The sequence below is a fragment of the Megascapheus bottae genome, chromosome 14 (assembly GCF_031878675.1).
Source record: "Megascapheus bottae isolate mThoBot1 chromosome 14, mThoBot2.hap1, whole genome shotgun sequence".
Lineage (NCBI taxonomy): Eukaryota > Metazoa > Chordata > Mammalia > Rodentia > Geomyidae > Megascapheus > Megascapheus bottae.
In genome coordinates, this window is record NC_143522.1 from 31990204 (window position 1) to 32006154 (window position 15951).

General features: G+C 62.0%; 1 protein-coding gene across 1 annotated transcript in view; it reads right to left on the minus strand.

Moving 5' to 3' along the window:
- Nucleotides 1–1546: 1546 nt before the first annotated feature.
- Nucleotides 1547–15951, minus strand: part of Ahnak2 (AHNAK nucleoprotein 2) — a 28960-nt gene continuing 14555 nt past the window's right edge. Inside the window, exons 4-7 of the mRNA XM_090344156.1 lie at nucleotides 14510–14608; nucleotides 13415–13565; nucleotides 12944–13122; nucleotides 1547–12853 (exon numbers count right to left, since the gene is read on the minus strand). Coding sequence (XP_090200282.1) covers nucleotides 1547–12853; nucleotides 12944–13122; nucleotides 13415–13565; nucleotides 14510–14608 — 11736 coding nt within the window. The remainder of the gene's footprint in view (nucleotides 12854–12943; nucleotides 13123–13414; nucleotides 13566–14509; nucleotides 14609–15951) is intronic.

Genomic DNA, 15951 nt, shown 5'->3' on the forward strand with positions numbered 1-15951 from the left:
GGGCTGTGAGGGGGCAGTGGTGTGGGCAGGGCTGTGGGGAGGGCTGTGGGCAGGGGTTGGCAGGGCTGTGGGGAGGGCTATGGGGAGGGCTGTGAGGGGGCAGTGGTGTGGGCAGGGCTGTGGGGAGGGCTGTGGGGGGGCAGTGGTGTGGGGAGGGCTGTGGGGGGAGGGCTGTGGGCAGGGGTGGGCAGCGCTGTGGGGAGGGCTGTAGGGGGGCAGTGGTGTGGGGAGGGCTGTGGGGGGTAGGGCTGTGGGGAGGGCTGTAGGCAGGGTTGTGGGGAGGGCTGTGGGCAGGGGTGGGCAGGGCTGTGGGCAGGGCTGTGGGGAGGGCTGTGGGGGGCAGGGCTGTGGGGAGGGCTGTGGGCAGGCATGGGCAGGGCTGTGGGGAGGGCTGTGGGGGGCAGGGCTGTGGGGGGGGCAGTGATGTGGGGAGGGCTGTGGGGGGCAGGGCTGTGGGCCTCACTCTGGGCCCAAGGAATCTCCTGGGTTGGAAAGCCATGCTGCAGTTCACAGACCCTGCCGCCAGGGGTGGCCCGGGCAGGGGTGCAGGGCAGACGCCTGCCCGCGTCTCGGGCCTCTAGCACCAGCATCCCCATGACTGAGTGGGCCACCTGCCCGGCCCAGCCCCTGGCTTGCCTGGGGTCCTGGGTGGGGTGCCCCACAGCTCTGCCTTGCTGTGTGTCTTGGTCAGGATAACCTTCCCAGCCGGTGTGGGAGGGAGAGGAGCCCGCCCCACCCCACCCCACCGGCCAGGCGTTCCACCAGGGCCTGGGAGGGCACAGCTCGGGCAGCCCTGGACCCCACCCTGGAGCCTGGCTTCCTGAGGGCTGCCCGAAGAAGGCCACTTGGGAAGGACTTCCAAGGCTGTCCTGGGCCAAGGGCCTCTGCAGCAGCTGTGCTGCGCCCTCCTCCTGCCGGTTCTGCAGCTGGCCAGGGGGGGTGACGCACGATGACTGCTTCTGGAGCAGTGAGGGGGGACCCGGGGAGATGGGAGGGGCCCGCAGCTCCCCACAGAAGACGGGCAGTCTGGCTGGGAGGAGCACGTCCTTTATTGTCCACCAGGGGGCGCCTGGCTGCAGTGCGCGTGCAGTGCCCGTGCATGGAGGGCTGTGGAGACCAGGCGTGGGGCTGTGCACCTGGGAGGACACTGGACTGGACAGATGCATGCGCGACCACACACAGCGACCACAAGTCAGGGAGGAAGTTGGGGGAAGAACTTTCAGGACAATGCCATACTCTGCTTAAAAGAGGAAGCCTGCAGTGGGAGGCAAGCGACCGTGGAGGGGTCCTCAGGACGGCAGTGCTTCCCCAGCGGCCCCCAAGCCTGAGGTGCAGCCATGCTCTGCATGCTCTGCTTCCGAAGCTTTGCGGGACGGACGGGACGTTGATTTCAGCTCCAGTGAGAGGGGCTGAGTGTGGATACCCATTATTCATTTCTGCTTCATGCTCAGCCTGGGCACTGCCAGGCTGGAGTGCTTGGTGCCGGTGCCCGGCTCCTGCCTGCAGCCTGACGCGCCTGGCACGCCTCCCTCCTGCCCCTCTGGCCTCATTCAGCCCAGGGCCCGGGTGCATTTCCATCCTGCTCTGCACCCGCCGCCCGCTCACCCCCCTCCTCCTCCTCCCCCTCTGGAGAAAAGCTCTCTCGAGCATCAAAAAAAGTGGCAGTCTCCTCCTGGCGCCTTTGTGCTTCTCTCTGTCTGTCCTGGGAGCTCTTCTGGGTGGGCGAGGAGAACCCTAACTTGGGCAAATGGAACCAGCCTGGCTTCTCGTGTTTCCTGGGCAGGTCGGCCTCAGCCCCGGCCCCAGGCTGCGTCTGGATGGGAGTGGGGCTTCCCACGTCCTCTCCGGGCTCTGCGCTCCTCTCTCCAAAGGAGGGGAACCCAACACTGGGAAGCCAAGACCAGAGCACGCCAGAAGACTTTTTACTCCCTGGCTTCTCCTTCAGAGCTCCGTCTTCACCTGCCGGTGGGGCCCTCACCTCCTGGCTGTCCTGGGGACACTCCAAGATTGCCGTGGGCTCCTCATCAGAGCCGCTGTGTGCCAGCCGGAGGCTGGGCGGCTCTCCCGGTGAGAGGGCGTGGGGCCCAGGCAGGTGGGCGCTGACAGAGCCCATCTCACAGCGCTCTGCGACCTCAGGCTGGGGGCCTCCTGGGACGGCGGGCGTCAGAGCCTCAGCCAAACCCTCCAGGGCGCCGGTGTACATGCCAGCCTGCGCCTTCACCTTCACCAAGGAAAACCCATAAGAAGGAATCTGCGTCACGATAGGCGTGGAAAAGGTCTCGGCGGCGGCGGCGGCAGCCCTGGGCCGCTCTTGTGTCGGCTCCCTGCGGCATGCGACGGCCTCCTGACTCTCACCCTGAGCCCCCAGAATGTGCACCTTGACCTTAGAAATTGGGGGTGCCTCCGAGGAGGGGTCGGCAGGACCCTCCCCAGTGTCCCGGGTATATGCCCGCACGGGCCTGGCTCCCCTGAGCCCGGGACGGCCCTGGCCCCCCATGGCACAGGCCTCCGCCTCTGCATCCCTGACCCTGGGGGAGAACTCAGCCTCGCGGCCGGGGGTGGGGCCTGAGGACGTGGGGACCCTGGCGGTCAGCACGGACTCCTCCCACAGCTGCTCAACCCTCACCACGGAGATCTGCGCAGGCACGTGTGTCTGGGAAACCCTCAGTTTAAGGGGCCCTGCGGGCTGGGGAGACACCTGCTCGGCTGAGGCCAGGCCCAAGCCTCCTGGCCCAGGCAGAGGCCCACGGCCCCCTTCTCTCTCGGAGCGTCCCCCGCCAGGTGGCTGTGCAGGGAGGAGGCCTTCTGTAGACGGGGCGGTGGCCTCAGAGGTGGACAGCTCAAGGTCCGTGCTGGGGCTGTCGGCTCTTTGGACGTGCGTGCATGCGGAGCGTGAGAGAGCGGTCACAGCCAGCCCCCACTCCGGGGGCGCAGGGGACACCTCTGTCCCCACCTTCGGCTGGGGAACCTGGGGTGTTTGTGAGCCAGCGGCAGCGGCCACCTCTGGGGCGGCGGCCGGGGTGTCTTCTTGCCCCTGGGAGGCAGAGCGTCCAAAGCCGGGAAGTCGGAACTTAGGCGTTGTGAGCCAGCGCTCAGGCTCGTCTGCAGGTGCTTCTCCCCCGGCCCCCTCCTCCGGCCCCATGGCGGGGGCAGCCTCCGGTTGTCTGCAGGAAAACTGGAGTGGGTCTTCAGGTGTGAGGACAGTCCCCTCGCCATGAGACTGGCTGGCTGAGATGTCCTCAGGCTCGGGTCCTTTGCTGTCAGGAAGAGGCAGGTCAGCTTTCCAGGGTTTCATTTCCATCTTGGCCGTGGAGGCTCTGAGACCCGGTTTGGCAAAGCCCAAACTGGGAGTGCAGAGCTCTGCCACTTGGAGGTTTACACCAAATCCCTCTGAGAGACCCTCCTTCATGCCGGCACCCAAAGCGACATCCTCAGCGGTGCCTTTCTCTGAGGATTCAGGGTCGCCTGCAGCGAGGCCGCGGGGAAGTGCAGTCCCTGCTCCTCCCTGGGGAAGGCTGGCCTGCCCCTTAGAAACCCTCAGCTTCGGGAGGGACAGTCTACGGAAGGCGAGCCCAGGCTTCTTGGCCCTGCCCTTTTCTCCATCCTTGTCTGAAGAAATATCTGAACTTGCTTCTGCATGGGATACCTGAGCACACGGCTGAGAGACAGCTTGGTCTGACTTCGGGGGGAGGGTCATGGTAGGGGCGTCCGCAGAACTCTCATGGGATCCAGGTGACTCGAGCCCTTTCTTTGAAGACAGACTGAATGAAGGCAGTTTGAACTGGGGTAATTTGCGGGGACTGCTCTTGACACGCTCCACAGGGATGTCACATACAGGGATGTCACATGCAGGGACGCCAGAAGAACCATCTGCATGTGTGGACACAGACAGAGCAGAGCAGGGGTGCTGGCCGGAGGCCAGGGGTATGTCAGATGTGGGTTCCATGACAGGAACAGCTGCAATGTCACACAGTGTCACATCAGGACTACGGACGATGAACCTGGGTTCATGGAACTTAGGAAAAGAAATTGGAAAGTGAGAGGGTGGAACAAAACGATCAGTAAAATGTTCCTCAGAACGACTGACAGACAGCTGGTGGGCCTGGGCTTCCAGCTCGGCAGGGGGCGGCTGTCTGCTGACCTCAGGGGTCTTCAGCCCCCCCTGGACTGAAGGCACACACGCGTGGCCCTGCCCCTGGGGCGTCCAGCCGACCAGAGCACACTCCAAGGCTGGACCAGACCCCGATGCCCCAGACGACGGCATCTCAACCTTGGGCCTTTTGAACTTGCTGTCTTTGGTGGTCACATCCTGGTCCCCGTGGGCCAGGTCCCCCTCCGGATGGGCAATGGGAGCTCGAATGGCCTGCTCTACACTGGGCAGAGCCATGTCCAGGTCATGGATGCCTTCCGTGGCCTTGGGGCCCTTCACGGCCAGCTTGGAACCCTTGGTGTCCTCCTGGGGCCCCTGGAGGTCCACTTTGAGCATCGTCAGCCTGGACACCTGCACTGTGGGTAGCTGGCCCTCGAGACTGGCCCCAAATGACTGGTCTGACAGCTGGCCCCCAGGCAGCTGAGCTTTGGGAAGCTGCATGGCCACCTGGCTGGCCTTGGCCTCCAGTTCAGCAGAGGGCAGCTGAATGCTGACCTCAGGGGTCTTTACTTCACTGTGGGCAGAGGACAGGGCCACAGCGTCCTGCACCTTGGATGCCGACACCTCAATTGAGCCCTCCGTGGACTTTCTGGATGCTGACACCCCGAAAGACGGCATCTTGAACTTGGGCATTCTGAACTTGCTGGCTTTGGTGTCCAAGTCCTTGTCCCTCTGGGCCAAGGGCCCCTCCACCTTGGGACCAGGGACTTGGATGTCTGTGATGGGCAGAGACACCTCCAGCTCTGGGGTGTCCCCCTCCACCTTTGGACCTTTGATGTCCACCTGGGGCCCCTGGAGGTCCACTCTGGGCATCTTCAGGCTGGGCATCTGCACTGTGGGCAGCTGGTCCTTGAGACTTACTCCTGGCTGAATGGTCGGTTCTCCCTTGGGCAGTTGGCCCTCAGGAAGCTTCATGGCTACCTGGCCGGCCTTTGTTTCCAGGTCTGCAGAAGGCAGCTGACCGCTGCCCTCGGGGGTCGTCAGTTCACCATGAGCAGAGGGCAAGTCCATGTCAGCCTGTACCTTGGATACTGACACCCCAATCTCACCCTCCAACGACTTTCTGGGTGTTGACACCCCGAAGGACGGCATCTTGAACTTGGGCATTCTGAACTTGCTGTCCTTGGTGGCCACGTCCCTGTCTCCCAGAGTGAGGTCCCCCTCCAGGTTGGCACTGGGGGCCAGAATATCCACCTCTGTGGTGGGCAGAGACACCTCCAGTTCTGGGGTGCCTGATTCCGCCGTGGGACCATTCACGTCCAGCTTGGGGCCCTTGGTGTCCACCTCGGGACCCTTGAGGTCCACTTTGGGCATCTGTACTTTGGGGAGGTGGCCCTTGAGACTGGCACCTATCGGCTGGCCAGGCAGGTCTCCCTCGGGCAGCTTCACAATCATCTGTCCGGTCTTGGCCTCCAGTTCAGCAGAGGGCAGCTGAATGCTGACCTCAGGGGTCTTTACTTCACCGTGGGCAGAGGGCAGGTCCACGTCTACCTGCACCTTCGGTACCGACACCCCAATCTCACCCTCCAACGACTTTCTGGGTGTCGACACCGCAAAGGACGGCATCTTGAACTTGGGCATTCTGAACTTGTTGTCCTTTGTGGCCACGTCCCTGTCTCCCAGAGTGAGGTCCCCCTCCAGGTTGGCACTGGGGGCCTGGATTTCAACCTCTGTGGTGGGCAGAGACACCCCCAGTTCTGGGGAGCCTGCCTCCGCCGTGGGACCCTTCACGTCCAGCTTGGGGTCCTTGAGGTCCACTCTGGGCATCTTCAGGCTGGGCATCTGCACTTTGGGGAGGTGGCCCTTGAGACTGGCACCTTTCGGCTGGCCAGGCAGGTCTCCCTTGGGCAGCTTCACAGCCACCTGCCCGGCCTTGGCCTCCAGGTCAGCAGAGGGCAGCTGAGCACTGACCTCAGGGGTCTTCAGGTCACTGTCGATGGAGGGCAGAGACACGTCACCCTGCACCTTGGGTACTGACAGCTCCATCTCACCCTCCCCGGGCTTGCTGGCTGCCGTCGCCCCAAACAACGGCATCTTGACCTTGGGCATTGTGAACTTGCCGTCCTTGGTGTCCAGGTCCTCGTCCCTCTGGGACTGGTCGTCCTCAGGCTTCACATCAGTGGTTTGCATGTCCAGCTCCACACTGGGCAGAGACAGCTCAACCTCAGGGGTGCCTGCCTCCCCCCTGGGGCCCTTGAAGTCCAGCTTGGGGATCTTGATGTCCACCTGGGGCCCCTGGAGGTCCACTCTGGGCATCTTCAGGCTGGGCATCTGCACTGTGGGCAGCTGGTCCTTGAGACTTACTCCTGGCTGAATGGTCGGTTCTCCCTTGGGCAGTTGGCCCTCAGGAAGCTTCATGGCTACCTGGCCGGCCTTTGTTTCCAGGTCTGCAGAAGGCAGCTCACCGCTGCCCTCGGGGGTCGTCAGTTCACCATGAGCAGAGGGCAAGTCCATGTCACCCTGTACCTTGGGTAGTGACACCCCAATCTCACCCTCCAATGACTTTCTGGGTGTCGACACCCCGAAGGACGGCATCTTGAACTTGGGCATTCTGAACTTGCTGTCCTTGGCGGCCACGTCCCTGTCTCCCGGAGTGAGGTCCCCCTCCACGTTGGCACTGGGGGCCTGGATGTCTCTTTCCGTCCTAAGGAGAGACACCTCCAGTTCTGAAGTTCCTGTCCCGCCCGTGGGACCCCTCACGTCCAGCTTGGGGCCCTTGATGTCCACCTCGGGACCCTTGAGGTCCACTCTGGGCATCTTCAGGCTGGGCATATGTACTTTGGGGAGGTGGCCCTTGAGACTGGCTCCTATCGACTGGCCAGGCAGGTCTCCCTCGGGCAGCTTCACAGCCATCTGTCCGGTCTTGGCCTCCAGTTCAGCAGAGGGCAGCTGAATGCTGACCTCAGGGGTCTTTACTTCACCGTGGGCAGAGGGCAGGTCCACGTCTACCTGCACCTTCGGTACCGACACCCCAATCTCACCCTCCAACGACTTTCTGGGTGTCGACACCGCAAAGGACGGCATCTTGAACTTGGGCATTCTGAACTTGTTGTCCTTTGTGGCCACGTCCCTGTCTCCCAGAGTGAGGTCCCCCTCCAGGTTGGCACTGGGGGCCTGGATTTCAACCTCTGTGGTGGGCAGAGACACCCCCAGTTCTGGGGAGCCTGCCTCCGCCGTGGGACCCTTCACGTCCAGCTTGGGGTCCTTGAGGTCCACTCTGGGCATCTTCAGGCTGGGCATCTGCACTTTGGGGAGGTGGCCCTTGAGCCTGGCCCCAGTTGACTTGTCTGGCAGCTCTTCCTCAGGTAGCTCAACCCCAACCAGCTTCACAGCCACTTGTGCAGCCGTGGCCTCCAGTTCAGCAGAGGGCAGCTGAATGCTGACCTCGGGGGTCTTCATTTCTCCGTGGATGGAGGCCACGTCCACAGCCCTCCCCTTGTGTGCTGTCACTTCAGTAGAGCCCTCCGAGGACTTGCGCTCTGAGGTCACCCCGATGGACGGCACCTTCAACTTGGGCCTTTTGAACTTGCTGTCTTTGGTGGTCACATCCTGGTCCTCGTGGGCCAGGTCCCCCTCCAGCTGGGCAATGGGGGCTCGAATGTCCAGCTCTACACTGGGCAGAGCCACGTCCAGGTCATGGACGCCTTCCGTGGCCTTGGGGCCCTTCACGTCCAGCTTGGGGCCCTTGAGGTCCACTCTGGGCATCTTCAGGCTGGGCATCTGTACTTTGGGGAGGTGGCCCTTGAGACTGGCACCTATCGACTGGCCAGGCAGGTCTCCCTCGGGCAGCTTCACAGCCATCTGTCCGGTCTTGGCCTCCAGTTCAGCAGAGGGCAGCTGAATGCTGACCTCAGGGGTCTTCAGTTCTCCATGAGAAGAGGTCAGGTCCATGTCTTCCAGCACCTTTGGTGTCGACACCTCAATTGAGCCCCTCATGGATTTTCTGGGTGCTGCCCCCTCGAAGGTTGGCATCTTGAACCTGGGTATTCTGAACTTGCTGTCTTTGGTTTCCAAGTCCTTGTCTTTCTGGTCCAGGGACCCCTCCAGCATGGCACCATGGGCTTGGATGTCCACCTGTTTGATGGGCAGAGACACCTCTACATTTGGGGTGCCTGCCATGGCTGTGGGACCCTTCACGTCCAGCTTGGGTCCCTTGCTCTCCACCTGGGGGCCCTTGAGGTCCACTCTGGGCATCTTCAGGCTGGGCATATGTACTTTGGGGAGGTGGCCCTTCAGACTGGCACCTTTCGGCTGGCCAGGCAGGTCTCCTTCAGGCAGCTTCACAGCCATCTGTCCGGTCTTGGCCTCCAGTTCAGCAGAGGGCAGCTGAATGCTGACCTCAGGGGTCTTTACTTCACCGTGGGCAGAGGGCAGGTCCACGTCTACCTGCACCTTCGGTACCGACACCCCAATCTCACCCTCCAACGACTTTCTGGGTGTCGACACCCCGAAGGACGGCATCTTGAACTTGGGCATTCTGAACTTGCTGTCCTTGGCGGCCACGTCCCTGTCTCCCGGAGTGAGGTCCCCCTCCAGGTTGGCACTGAGAGCCTGGATGTCTCTTTCCGTCCTAAGGAGAGACACCTCCAGTTCTGAAGTTCCTGTCCCGGCCGTGGGACCCTTCACGTCCAGCTTGGGGCCCTTGGTGTCCACCTCGGGACCCTTGAGGTCCACTCTGGGCATCTTCAGGCTGGGCATATGTACTTTGGGGAGGTGGCCCTTGAGACTGGCACCTTTCGGCTGGCCAGGCAGGTCTCCTTCAGGCAGCTTCACAGCCATCTGTCCGGTCTTGGCCTCCAGTTCAGCAGAGGGCAGCTGAATGCTGACCTCAGGGGTCTTTACTTCACCGTGGGCAGAGGGCAGGTCCACGTCTACCTGCACCTTGGGTACCGACACCCCAATCTCACCCTCCAACGACTTTCTGGGTGTCGACACCGCAAAGGACGGCATCTTGAACTTGGGCATTCTGAACTTGTTGTCCTTTGTGGCCACGTCCCTGTCTCCCAGAGTGAGGTCCCCCTCCAGGTTGGCACTGGGGGCCTGGATTTCAACCTCTGTGGTGGGCAGAGACACCTCCAGTTCTGGGGAGCCTGCCTCCACCGTGGGACCCTTCACGTCCAGCTTGGGGTCCTTGAGGTCCACTCTGGGCATCTTCAGGCTGGGCATCTGCACTTTGGGGAGGTGGCCCTTGAGACTGGCACCTTTCGGCTGGCCAGGCAGGTCTCCCTTGGGCAGCTTCACAGCCACCTGCCCGGCCTTGGCCTCCAGGTCAGCAGAGGGCAGCTGAGCACTGACCTCAGGGGTCTTCAGGTCACTGTCGATGGAGGGCAGAGACACGTCACCCTGCACCTTGGGTACTGACAGCTCCATCTCACCCTCCCCGGGCTTGCTGGCTGCCGTCGCCCCAAACAACGGCATCTTGACCTTGGGCATTGTGAACTTGCCGTCCTTGGTGTCCAGGTCCTCGTCCCTCTGGGACTGGTCGTCCTCAGGCTTCACATCAGTGGTTTGCATGTCCAGCTCCACACTGGGCAGAGACAGCTCAACCTCAGGGGTGCCTGCCTCCCCCCTGGGGCCCTTGAAGTCCAGCTTGGGGATCTTGATGTCCACCTGGGGCCCCTGGAGGTCCACTCTGGGCATCTTCAGGCTGGGCATCTGCACTGTGGGCAGCTGGCCCTTGAGACTTACTCCTGGCTGAATGGTCGGTTCTCCCTTGGGCAGTTGGCCCTCAGGAAGCTTCATGGCTACCTGGCCGGCCTTTGTTTCCAGGTCTGCAGAAGGCAGCTCACCGCTGCCCTCGGGGGTTGTCAGTTCACCATGAGCAGAGGGCAAGTCCATGTCACCCTGTACCTTGGGTAGTGACACCCCAATCTCACCCTCCAACGACTTTCTGGGTGTCGACACCCCAAAGGACGGCATCTTGAACTTGGGCATTCTGAACTTGCTGTCCTTGGTGGCCACGTCCCTGTCTCCCAGAGTGAGGTACCCTCCCAGGTTGGCACTGGGGGCTGGAATATCCACCTCTGTGGTGGACAGAGACACATCTACTTCTGGGATGCCTGACTCCACCGTGGGACCCTTCACATCCAGCTTGGGGCCCTTGATGTCCACCTCGGGACCCTTGAGGTCCACTTTGGGCATCTGTACTTTGGGGAGGTGGCCCTTGAGACTGGCACCTATCGGCTGGCCAGGCAGGTCTCCCTCGGGCAGCTTCACAGCCATCTGGCCGGCCTTGGCCTCCAGTTCAGCAGAGGGCAGCTGAATGCTGACCTCAGGGGTCTTCAGTCCACCATGGATGGAGGACAGGTCCACAACACCCTGCATCTTGGGGGCAGACACCTCAACAGAGGCCTCTGAGGGCCTGCCAGGAACAGACACCCCAAATGATGGCATCTTGAACTTGGTCATCTTGAACTTCCCGTCTTTGGTGTCCACGTCCATGTCCCTCGGAGCTGGGTCCCTCTTGAGCACGAGATCAGGGGTCTGGATGTCCACCTCCACGCTGGAAAGAGACACCTCCAGTTCTGGGGAGCCTGCCTCTGCCGTGGGGCCCTTCACATCCAGCTTGGGGCCCTTGGTGTCCACCTGGGGGCCCTTGAGGTCCACTCTGGGCATCTTCAGGCTGGGCATCTGCACTGTGGGCTGCTGGGCCTTGAGCCTGGCTCCTATTGACTGGCCAGGCCGGTCTCCTTCAGGCAGCTTCACAATCATCTGTCTGGCCTTGGACTCCAGTTCAGCAGAGGGCAGCTGAATGCTGACCTCAGGGGTCTTTACTTCACCGTGGGCAGAGGGCAGGTCCACGTCTACCTGCACCTTGGGTGCCGACACCTCAATTGAGCCCTCCATGGATTTTCTGGGTGCTGACACCCCGAAGGATGGCATCTTGAACTTGGGCATTCTGAACTTGCTGTCCTTGGCGGCCACGTCCCTGTCTCCCAGAGTGAGGTCCCCTCCCAGGTTGGCACTGGGGGCTGGAATATCCACCTCTGTGGTAGACAGAGACACCTCTACTTCTGGGATGCCTGACTCCGCCGTGGGACCCTTCACATCCAGCTTGGGGCCCTTGATGTCCATCTCGGGACCCTTGAGGTCCACTTTGGGCATCTGTACTTGAGGGAGGTGGCCCTTGAGACTGGCAGCTATTGGCTGGCCAGGCAGGTCTCCCTCGGGCAGCTTCACAGTCATCTGGTTGGCCTTGGACTCTAATTCAGCAGAGGGCAGCTGAATGCTGACCTCAGGGGTCTTCAGTTCACCGTGGTCAGAGGACATGCCAATGTCGTCCTGTACCTTGGCTGCCATCACATCCAATATGCCCTGTGAGGGCTCGCTGGGTGGTGACACCCCAAATGATGGCATCTTGAACTTGGGCTTTCTGAACTTGCTGTCTTTGGTGTGCACAGCCCTGTCTCCCAGAGTGAGGGCCCTGTCCACCCTGACCCCCGGGGCCTGAATGTCCACTCCCATCCCATCTTTGTTAATGCTGTCATTTTCTTCAGTGAGGCTCGTATTTTCTTTTTGTTTTTTTATTATTTCGGTTTGTGTTTTGCTTCCATTCTTCAAGTTCCTATCTTTGTCTTTAATAGGATCTAATTTCATTATCATGTGTTGCTCCCCTTTTCTTTCTCCTGTTTGCTTTTCCTTTTCTTGGATTTGCTTTTTGTAGCTTGTTCCTCCGTCTTTTGTGGGAGACCATGAAAATGAGGGCATTTTGAAAGTCTGCATTTTCATTCCCCGTGGACCTCTGCTCCTGTCAGGCTCTGCCCCCTCCATGTCCTCCACGCCCTGTCTTGTTGGTTCTCCGGGTCCTGATCCTTCCTCCTGTTCAGTCTCTGCTGCACAGTGGCTGGCAGCCCCCACTCCTGCAGGTCCTCTGGGCCCTGAGGCCTCCTCTCCAAAGGACCTCTGCTCCCTCTTGTGCTCCTCATGAGCAAAAGAGCCTCTCTGTGTCTCTGGTCCTTTGTCTTCGGAAAATACAAATTTTGGTGTGTTTAGATGGCGTATTCTGACCTGGGCTTCCCCAGGCTGTCTCCGGGCATCCACTTCCTCAGTGCTGTCTCGCAGGTTCTGCATTCCATCCCATTTATCCTGCCTGCTGGTTTCTAGGGCTGTGTGGGCCCCTGGCACGCCCTGGGTGTCTGCAGCGTCCTGTGTCTTCCTTGCTCGCCTGGCTGCCCTGCCTTCTCCTTCTCGGGGCTCTTCCTCTCCAAGCATGGCGAGGCTTGTGGTTTGAGCAGGTGTGGCCTCTTGCATCTGTGTCCTGCTCTCCTGTCTGCCACTTGCCACCATCTCTGTGTCCTGCAGCTCGTCCTCCCCAGGCTCCCTCTGCTCCAGCACCCCAGCACAGCCCTGTCCCCGGGCCGCTCTGCCTGCTGGGCCCCCTTCGGAGCTCCGCCTGAGCCTCAGGTGTAGGGGGCATCTCTTCCTCCGGCCGCCGGGTGCCACTCTCTCCAGGGGCTCTGAGTGCCTTAGTGTGTCCGTGCTCCCTGGGGAGGCATCCTGTGCCCCCGGGCGCTCGTGGGCCTCCGAGGAGCTGCGTGAACGCCGGGGTCCCGGCACCCTCTGGCTCTTTATAGCTTGAAATTTTGGCCAAGAGAACCTGTCCTGCGACCTCCGACCTCGCCCCCCGCGGGGCGTGGAGAGGAGCCTCTCTCGGTCTCCATCGGCCTCCAGTGTCTTTGTGTAGCCATCCACGGCCTCTGCATCCTGAATCACAAGGAGGGAAGCTGGTTAGAGGGACGCCTGCGCTCTGGGCGAGGGTCTCCAGGCCCGCAGCCTCCACAGCGGGGACCTCACCTGCTCCTCCTTGCGGGCCCCGCCTCGCTGAGGGACGGCCCCCTGCTCCTCATCACCAGCAGGGAGTCTCCGCCTGAGGCTGAACTGAACCTTGAAAGGCTCTGAGTACTGCAGAATTTTGAGAGCATCTTCATACTTAATGTCATCGAAGAATATGGTTGCACTGAGCAGCTGATCTCCTAGGAAGGGAGGGGCCAGCCTCAGTCTCCCCTGTCCTGTCCCAGAGGGGCTGGGGACAGAGGCCAGGGAAGCCCCAGTGTCCCCCCACCCCCATGCACAGTTCACAGGGCAATACCAGGGTGGAATGAGTAGATGGCTTCCGCCTGCAGAGGCTAAGAGGGCGTGAGACCACTCTGGGCCCCGGGGGCCTCCAGGACCCCCTGCCCTGGGCCTCAGGGGCCTCTGAACCCCCCACCCTGGGCCCTGGGGGCCTCCGGACCCCACACCCTGGGGAAGGGGTGGTTGTGGCACCTGCTCTCAGGCTGAAGAGCTTGGCAGCTGAGGAACCCTTCAGCACCTGCTGGACAAAGATCCCCTGGGCTCCGCCACCGGTCACACTATAGCCGCTGGCCCCTGCCTCTACCTCCGTCTTCAGTGTCACCTCTGTGGTCTCCTGCACGGCCTGGGACAGAAGGGCACCAGTGTGCGGTGATCATGCTTCCAACACCTGCACTTGGCTGCGGCACGGGGTCTACAAGGCGGGCATGCTGCTCCAGGGAGGAGGGCCGAGCTGGGCCCTCCACCTCCGCCTGCAGGACGGGGAGCAGGGCCCGGGGCTGTGTCAAAGGACCGGGGTTCCTGAGGAGCACACGCAGCCCTGCATATTTCCAGGAGAGCAGAGCCCCTGGGGAGGACTGAGAACCTGGGAGGACTGAGAATCTGGGGAGGACTGAAAACCTGGGGAAGACTGAGAACCTGGGGAGGACTGAGTCACTGGGGAGGACTGAGAACCTGGGGAGGATTGAGAACCTGGGGAGGACTGAGCCCCTGGGGAGGACTGAGAACCTGGGGAGGACTGAGCCCCTGGGGAGGACTGAATCACTGGAGAAGACTGAGAACCTGGGGAGGACTGAGCCCCTGGGGAGGACTGAGAACCTGGGGAGGACTGAGTCACTGGGGAGGACTGAGCCCCTGGGGAGGACTGAGAACCTGGGGAGGACTGAGCCCTTGGGGAGGACTGAATCACTGGAGAAGACTGAGAACCTGGGGAGGACTGAGTCACTGGGGAGGACTGAGCCCCTGGGGAGGACTGAGAACCTGGGGAGGATTGAGAACCTGGGGAGGACTGAGCCCCTGGGGAGGACTGAATCACTGGAGAAGACTGAGAACCTGGGGAGGACTGAGCCCCTGGGGAGGACTGAGAATCTGGGGAGGACTGAGTCACTGGGGAGGACTGAGTCACTGGAGAGGACTGAGAACCTAAGGAGGACTGTGAACCTGGGGAGGACTGAATCACTGGAGAAGACTGAGAACCTGGGGAGGACTGAGAACCTGGGGAGGACTGAGCTCCTGGGGAGGACTGAGTCCCTGGGGAGGGCCACCCTCTCCCTCCCCTCTCTGCTGTACCTGCGGGTGACTCATGCTGGAGGCGTCTGAGTCGTCTGAATGCCTCTTCCACCAGGACCTCCGTCTCCCTGAGGAGCGCCTCCCGCCAGGGGCTTCTCCCTGAGGTGACAGGGATGAGGGTGACGCCCACAGGACTGGAGGGGCACCTGACCAGAGACTCCAGTGCTCCAGGCATGGCATGTGCCAGGAGCCCAGTCCTGGGGAGGCTTGGGAAAGACGGCTCCCAGCCTCCTGATTCCCCACAGGCCAGTTTTGAGCCCCCCGTGATGCCTTTACGTTAATCATGAAAAGTGGTGTCTTCACCTGCAGCACTGCTACTGCACCCATCCAGGACAGTGGTGTCCTCCCAGGATGGACAGGCCAGGCCTGCACACCCTGCCCCTTCCCCAGCCACACACCACACCTTCTACACACCCACACCCTGCCCTACAGACCCACACCCTGCCCTACAGACCTACACCCCCCCACACACCCACACCCTGCCCTACACACCCACACCCTGCCCTACACACCCACACCCTCCCCTACACACCCACACCCTGCCCTACACACCCACACCCTCCCCTACACATCCACACCCTGCCCTACACACCCAACCCTCCCCTACACACCCACACCCTGCCCTACACACCCACACCCCCCCTACACACCCACACCCTGCCCTACACACCCACACCCTCCCCTACACACCTACACCCTGCCCTACACACCCACACCCTCCCCTACACACCCACACCCTGCCCTACACACCCACACCCTGCCCTACACACCCACACCCTCCTACACACCTACAGCCCCTCCTACCCACCTCTGCCTGCCCTACACACCCACACCCCCTACACACGCACACCTACAGCCCCTCCTACCCACCTCTGCCTGCCCTACACACCCACACCCCCCTACACACGCACACCTGCAGCCCCTCCTACCCACCTCTGCCTGCTCTACACACCCACACCCTGCCCTACACACCCACACCCTCCCCTACACACCCACCCCCCCTACACACGCACACCTACAGCCCCTCCTACCCACCTCTGCCTGCCCTACACACCCACACCCCCCTACACACACACACCTACAGCCCCTCCTACCCACCTCTGCCTGCCCTACACACCCACCCCCCCTACACACACACACCTACAGCCCCTCCTACCCACCTCTGCCTGCCCCACACACCCACACCCCCCTACACACACACACCTACAGCCCCTCCTACCCACCTCTGCCTGCCCTACACACCCACACCCCCTACACACGCACACCTACAGCCCCTCCTACCCACCTCTGCCTGCCCTACACACCCACACCCCCCTACACACGCACACCTGCAGCCCCTCCTACCCACCTCTGCCTGCTCTACACACCCACACCCTGCCCTACACACCCACACCCTCCCCTACACACCCACCCCCCCTACACACGCACACCTACAGCCCCTC